This window comes from Limulus polyphemus, unplaced genomic scaffold (genome assembly GCF_000517525.1).
Source record: "Limulus polyphemus unplaced genomic scaffold, Limulus_polyphemus-2.1.2 Scaffold3544, whole genome shotgun sequence".
NCBI classification, from domain to species: Eukaryota; Metazoa; Arthropoda; class Merostomata; order Xiphosura; family Limulidae; genus Limulus; species Limulus polyphemus.
In genome coordinates this window covers 82,210-90,245 of record NW_013669154.1, presented here as the reverse complement: position 1 = coordinate 90,245, position 8,036 = coordinate 82,210, and the positions used below count along the sequence as shown (strand labels likewise).

The 8,036-nt window shown below is 33.9% G+C and overlaps 1 protein-coding gene across 1 annotated transcript; it reads left to right on the top strand.

Moving 5' to 3' along the window:
- Positions 1-1,358: 1,358 nt before the first annotated feature.
- Positions 1,359-5,042, top strand: LOC111088324. Its single transcript, XM_022398099.1, has 2 exons — positions 1,359-1,444; positions 4,182-5,042. Exon 2 carries the CDS (start codon positions 4,182-4,184, stop codon positions 4,803-4,805), a length of 624 nt encoding a protein of 207 aa, XP_022253807.1. The 5' UTR covers positions 1,359-1,444; the 3' UTR covers positions 4,806-5,042.
- The last annotated feature ends 2,994 nt before the right edge of the window (positions 5,043-8,036 follow it).

Sequence of the window (8,036 nt, the reverse complement as noted above, 5' to 3'; positions counted from 1 at the left end):
CACCATATTCTCCAGATATGGCACCATCAGATTACCATGTTTTTTCGTTCGCTGCAACACCATTAAGATGGGATTAAGAAGACATCGACATGTTTTTTGCTTGAAAGCCAAGTGATTTCTTTAATCAGGGCATTAACAACCTGATTGTAAGATGGAAAAGAATCATCGATAAGAATGGAGACTATTTCATTCAATAAATGTTTTGTTTTGACATACAAGTTGTTCGGGTTTTTTCATATAAAAAAAGCGACATTAATTTCTTGACAACCTAATATTACAGAAGATGAATGGTATTTCAACCTGAACAGCACCTTATGCGACACGTGGGATAGCTAATCTACTAGGACATAGATTCCTATAGGTACAGTCATCTTAACTTTGAACTTTTGACCCGAAGGAGGGCACCAAGTGAGCAGCACCCACCACCATAGTGGTTTCATTTGAGTCGAAGAACAGCATTCCTGTCACATACATAAAACAAAAATATTAAGTAATAGAACAAAATAACAAAATTAAGTATGATATGGGGGATGGCAATGCCACAAATATAGAAACAAGGTAGGTATGAATTCACAAAACTATGCAAAAATCACTACATAAGAAGCCAAATCTTTGTAATAATAATAACCAACAAATAACTTCTATCTGCAACTGAATGTTGAATTCCCGTCAGTTGCATGAATTCAGGTTTGAATAAAAGCATTCTTGTTATACTTGTTTGTTTGTAAACATTCGTTTGATAAAACATTTTAATATTTTGTGAGAATGCGTTGAATAGTATAGAAAGAATGATTTAAAACACAGCAACGCGTTAAAATTTATATAATTCATTAAAGATGTTAGCAGAGTAAGATTTATTACTTTTACATCAGTGTTTATTTCAAACATTTCGGGCTATTAATCAAGAAAAAAATCTTATTTTTAGCCCTTTCATACATTTCTCATATGGATGTTGTTAGGGAGAAATGTTTGAATTTACTTTCAATTTGTCACATAACTCTCTAATGGAACATAAGTTACTTTTGCTTTATTCGGCATATCTTCACAGATCAAACTAAAGAAAAACATCTCTGACCTTTTCAACCGCGAAGGACACTAAAAGCGCATTACTCTTTTCGTGTAAAGTTTACAAAATACGAACTATGTCTCCGTTAGAATGAAGCTTTGCAAGAGATACGACTGATTACTGATGTCAAGAGGTAATAGGTTTGTCTAAGCTAATTGGTAGATCAAAGAAGTCCGTTTCTGAACTACATTAGCTTGTTTCGTGAAACTTGCCGCCAAGTTGACGTCAGGACGGCACAAAAGATGGTATATAAACAGAAGTTATAACTTTCAAACCAAACCAAACTCGTCATTGTCTTGCTGAAAGATCCAGAAGAATAACGACAAGGAGAAGGCCTGTTTTGTTCCAGCAACTTCTGTTATTTTCGAAAACTATAGAGTGAGTACACATATTTGTAATGGGTTACATCAAATTATGGCTCCTGTTAATATTTTGTAAAATATAGTTATCCTCCAGCTTTTTAATTATGCTATGTTAAGATAACCTTCAATGCCTCTCGTCAAATGTCATTTTGATAATCAAAGCAAATTACTTCTAAATTTCCCATCATATAATTTTTAGATGTCTATTCAAAGATGATGTCATAAGATGATGTCTTACAAAAGCTTGGTTCCGATTAGCAGCGTCGTAGAAACTTTCAGAATAATTTATTAACTTATCATTAACGCATCTGTTTATAAGTTGTAAATACGTATATAAGATTAACCCATTTATAAGGTATACATATATATGTGCATATGATTAACCCATTTATAAGGTATACATATATATGCATATGATTAACCCATTTATAAGGTATACATATATATGCATATGATTAACCCATTTATAAGATATACATATATATATGTATATGATTAACCCATTTATAAGGTATACATATATATGCATATGATTAACCCATTTATAAGGTATACATATATATGCATATGATTAACCCATTTATAAGGTATACATATATATGTATATAATTAACCCATTTATAAGGTATACGTATTTATATCATTACCATCCTTAAACTTAACTATTTATAAATCACACACACACACACATATATATACATATGCTTAAAGACAGGTTTGCATAGATTTATAAATAGTTGGGTTAATGATAGAATTAACCGTAGAATTAGAGATTTCAAAAACTTATTATGGAAACATTTGATTTTTCGTTGCAAAATTTAATATCTGTCGAAGAAATTGACTACTTCTTTTATCAATGTATTGATATACACTTAAAATTGCCCCTATATTATAGTCCAACTAATTCATTGTAGTATATTATTTGTGTATGTTTTATAGCATAACATTGAAAACGTCGACTTCATCATAACATAGAAAGCTACTCATTTAATTTCTCAAAGTGGTGAAGACACAAAAAAAACTAGAACAAATTCCTGTATCAATTGTCCGCCCGCTAGGACAGTGGTAAGTTTAGAGAGTTACAACGTTAAGATCCACGGTTCGATTCCCCGCTGTGTACAGAACTCAGATAGCCCAACGTGTAGCTTTCCACTATCCATTAATCAACAAAACACCAGGTCCGGCATGGCCAGGTGGTTAGGGCGCTCGACTCGCGGGTTCGAATCCCCGTCACACCAAACATGCTCGCCCTTTCAGCCGTGGGGGCATTATATTGTGACGGTCAATCCCACTATTCGTTGGTAAAAGAGTAGCCAAGAGTTGGCGGTGGGTGATGATGACTAGCTGCCTTCCCTCTAGTCTTACACTGCTAAATTAGGGACGGCTAGCGCAGATAGCCCTCGTGTAGCTTTGCGGGAAATTAAAAAAAAAACAAAGTTTCGATGAATCAAGTAATGATCCCATGTAACTTATTGAACATGCGCAAATGTATCAATCTGTGTGTTGTAGTGTGTATATATACATTCGGAAACGGTGAATCTATAATAAATGATGATAAAGGGATATCTAAGTAAAAACGTTTAGAAGCCATAAACAAATATAATTTCTGCAAACATTGATGTAAGCCAGTTTAGTCAGTTGTCTAGAGTTCTGCTAAAGCATCATTTTCTGTCTACAAACTTACGAAAAAAAATCCAACATCAAACTATGTGGAAAGAGTAATACATGTTTTTCTAAACCACATTTCAAACTCGTTCCCCTCTAAATTTGTCTTTCAGTGTGAGGAATGTGTTGTAAAATGTTAACATGTAAAGCTTAAGTATGGGGAGCGTGTTGCAAAATGTTAACGCGTACACATGTGACCAGCCAGTGCATTACACGTACCAAAAATGCACAAAGTGGCATTTAAGTTAGGACTGAGGCCTTATATACAAACGGTGCAGTTGTTATTCATCTGCCTAGTTTTCATTGCAGAATATATCTTATTAAAAAGATGATACATTACGTGTGTGTGTGTGTTAGTATCCATCACCCAGAATTGGCTGGCTCGATTATCGTAATTTTTTTTGTATGATAACTGGAAATTGTCCGATGGTTTACAGCATTATTTTGTTTTAGGATTTTTGCTCGGAATGGGGATAAAAAAGCCTCTGAAATAGGGCACATTTCCTTTTTTTTTTTTTTGTTACACATCACTCACCATTGGTTGATTCGATTGCTGTGAATTTTTGTATGATAACTAGAAACGGTGCACATAGACTATTTTACTTTAGGATTTTTTTCCCGAGAAAGGAGATAAAAACACCATTAAATAGGTCACATTTTTATTTTTTAGACTTTTGTCTTTGAATTTAAAGACTTGAGTAATTAATCAGTTAAATGAGTCAGTTATTGCCTTTCACAAACCATGGTTTGATAGCATCTAATGGGATCACTAGGGATTTAATATCGAAATAAAGAAGGAGGATGAACATTATATAACAGTGTACTTTATACAGTATTTGTTTCCTTAACGGGTACCCTCAGCTAGTATATAATAATTAGAAATGATCGGTTTACCCAGCTCTCTGTGCCTCGCATTTACTGCTACAAGATGATGCGGTTTCAGCTCTTTATTCTCTTTTAATGCAAAGCTTTATAGACATGTCTGGTGTTTAAAATACTGTGCTTCTGATAAACTGTTCATAAAAGTCTTTATTTGTACGTTATTTACTACCTACCACCTCATAACGTATTCTCATTTCTAACTATAGATGCCGAACCATTGCACTTTAGCTCTGCTTTTCGAGATTTGGTTGATTGGAATAACACAAGGAAGCGTGATCGAAGTTTCAACACGATCTCCCAATGAGTATCTTACTGTTTCTCATAAGGAACACTTGAAACACTTACCATTAGAAAGTCATGCTGCCGTGTCATTTCCTGAGTTCCTCAGTAACAACTTGGAGCAGGATGACTTATGGGAGCCCATAATTGATGACAATGATGAAAATAAGATACTTCTTCTACGTGTTTCTCCAAATACTCTGGATGATGAAACAGATTCTTGGTCTCTTTACAGACAACAATTTCAAGATTCGGGAAGAACAAAAAGTAGCAATGATCCTCAAAAACGTCAGTTTGTATCTTGGGGTGGAAAAAGGGATATTGAGGACAAAGACCTTCAGAAACGTCAATTTGCTGCTTGGGGTGGGAAGAGGAATACTGAAGATATAGGCCCTCAGAAACGTCAGTTTGCCGCTTGGGGTGGAAAGAGAGATTTCGCTCCTTGGGGAGGAAAGAGAGGCCTGGGCTACAAATATAGCAAGAAAGATTTTAATGCTTGGGGTGGAAAGAGAGGACTTGATGCAATGAAATATGGCGGCGGTTACGAATAAACGTTTTTTGAAATTGGAAACCAATTTAGACAAGTGGGAAAACGTAGTTTGCATAATAAAATACATCGCTTTCGATACAGGATAAGGTTAATGATATTAATCATGTTCTTAAAATCAAATTCATATTTTTAAGAATATCTGTTTACTGAAGTAGCTGACGGTAGATGCCAGCACCGTTTATGTGAGACAAGAAATTTACGGAAAAATTCAAATGAAATAAAGCTTACAAAAATCACATATTGTTGTCATTTGTCTACTAACTTTATAAATGTATAGTTTTTCATCACCCTAGAGATAAAAAAATTGCCAAAACAATATATTTAGTTCAAGATTCAAATGTTTTGAAATAACGACTGATTAACTGAGCCCAGTGACGATGCTGTTAAGGTTTCCATGTCACCAAACAATTGTGTACTTATTATTATAGATTATTTCAGTATGTACTCTATCTAATCTTGATCTTTGAAAAGTATGGATTATAAATAATAAAAAACTAAGACCATGTAAGTTTATAAAAACTACCTATTTATAGCTTCTGATCAAAATTAAGTTAAATATATATATATATATATATATATCAGAGCTAAAAAAGTAACTTAAATATTAGTGAAGCTAGTTTTATATAAACTGAGAAGAAGAACATAACGTCAGAAATTAACATTCTAGAGAGCGATATTGATTTATAGCACAATATATCATCGTTTGAATTCTAATAGAGATATTTTCAGCCATAAACACAATAATATTTCACGAGGTTTGTCCTATTTAGATACTTAGGTTAGTTCTATATTAGTATACTAAGCTAACAATGCAAAAACTCAAAACGTAATTCAAGCAACATATTATTTCTATACAGGGAAAAACAAATTTGAGATTAACAAATTACTGGAAATATTTTGCAAATAGCTAAATTATAACGAGAAAACTGTTAATGAAATCGAAACATATTGCCACCTTAAAGCAAAATCATAACATATCAAGCAGTGAACATGAAGACTGCTCCATGAGGTCACACTTCCTAGTTTGAGAGTATTTTTAGCATCATCTATGCTCAATAATATAAGGAATTCTATAATTGAGAATATTTAATTCCGCCTTAACAGTAATCATATTTATTCCAAGTGACCAACTTAGAGTCTATAACATCGTTGAACACCCGGATTGTGAAGAATGATTCCGCCATTCTTTCTGGAAGCTTCTTCAGCTAATCCAGTGCGTCTGGTGGCTAGTTAGATGTAAAACCCATTTCTAAAGCTGACTACAGATGTTTTCTATGGTGTTGAGGTCTGGAGAAAATGGTGATTAGTCCATTCTTACAGTAGTATCCAGTAAACAGTAGCCATAGGAACACCGCAGGAATGAGGATTATTGTCCCATAAATGAAGTCAGATTCTAAAGGCACCAGCAAAAAGAAAAAAACTGACTGTAGTTGCCAAGACCTTTTTTTTTACATATCGCATAGCATTCGTTAATGGTGTATAAATCAGTAAGTTAATCAGAGTGTATTTTTTCCTACATCAACAGTCAGTTATATTTAAACATAATAAAATGAAGAACACTGATCAACGCTGGTTAAAAATCATTCACGGAGATGACAATTTGACGTGGTGTGATTTTCAACACTATAAATTCAAAATTTAATTCGTTTAAAGGTTTTTCTCAGAATATTAAAAAAAAGATATTATTTTGGTAATAAATCTCTAAGAAATTAACTCAGAGGTTTTCAAACTCAATTCATAAAGAATATTAGAAAATGAATTGGAATGAAAAAAAACGCCTTTTTTTGCCAAACGTTTCCTCCCACAAAATGCACAAAATCAACATATCAACTTTTTTATAGAAATTATAATAAGACAACAATATTTACCTGTCCGAATGGTAAAGAAGAATTTTCAAACAGTTTCTTAGAATACTGTTCTTTCATAGTATCTGGTAGTTAATAACACATTTGTTTATAAAGTTTATCATATATTCTACTTTTCAAGTTTTCTCAGTATCTGTTAATTATCCCTAGCCTACAATTTTTTTAATTTATTTTTTTTTTGCTTCCTGTTTAATCTTTTGAAAATTTCTGAAATTATCACTACATCTCTTAAATACCACAATATTAATTGTTTGTTTTTTAATTTCCCGCAAAGCTACACGAGAGCTATCTGCGCTAGCCGTCCCTAATTTAGCAGTGTAAGACTAGAGGGAAGGCAGCTAGTCATCCCCACCCACCGCCATCTCTTGGGCTACTCTTTTTCTAACGAATAGTGGGATTGACCGTCACATTATAACGCCCCCACGGCTGAAAGGACGAGCATGTTTGGTGTGACAGGGACTCGAACCCGCGACCCTCAGATTGCGAGTCGAGTGCCTTAACCACCTGGCCATGCCAGGCCACAATATTAATCAATGTTAAAGTAAGAACGCTTAGGCATTTACTGTTTTATAACAGTTTTTTGTACCAACAATCAGAAAATCTTAACTCTTGATTTATTCTCAGTTAGACTTGTTTCCTTTCAGAGTATTTGGGCAGGTTCAACAGACAATGTTAAGCAGAATTAAACTATATTTTAGACTTTCAGTTGTGAAAAGGAAAATATTGTATACAATGTAAAGTAGTATGAAATTAATCTTTACTCAAGACATAAATCAATAAACTGATGAGTGTAAACAAGAGACAGCACATTTACTGTAGTTTTCAGGGATTTCTGTGAATGAGAATCTGTTCCAGACTGAGAAAACATAACATTATATACACGAAACAACAATGTCATTCTTTTCCAGAACAGTTGCACTAACCACGTGACTATTGGTCATGTCTCCTGTTGGGACAGCGGTGAATTTAGGGACTTCCAACTCTAAAGTCCGGCATTCGATATCCCGCGGTTAAAACAGCAGATAGTCCAACAACCTGTTGGTCATTTCCATCGAAAAATAAGAGAGGTTGCAACTTTAAGAAATTATCTGGCTCGCCAGTAAAAAATATCACTATTTATCTTCACATATTCTATTTTCCTTTGTAGAAATCTTCGCCACGAGACAGTGCACGTGATACCCTAGACCAGGGGGTCACCAAATTTTTTTCACAGCGGGCCAGATAACTGAAAGAATGACGAGCGCGGGCCGCATAACCATTTTGTTCAATACAATACAGTGAATACACAAAAAATAAAGACAACAAACATGTTTACTTTCCAAAAAATTATCAACGAAGGCGACGTCAGCAATAAGATAGTTATATAA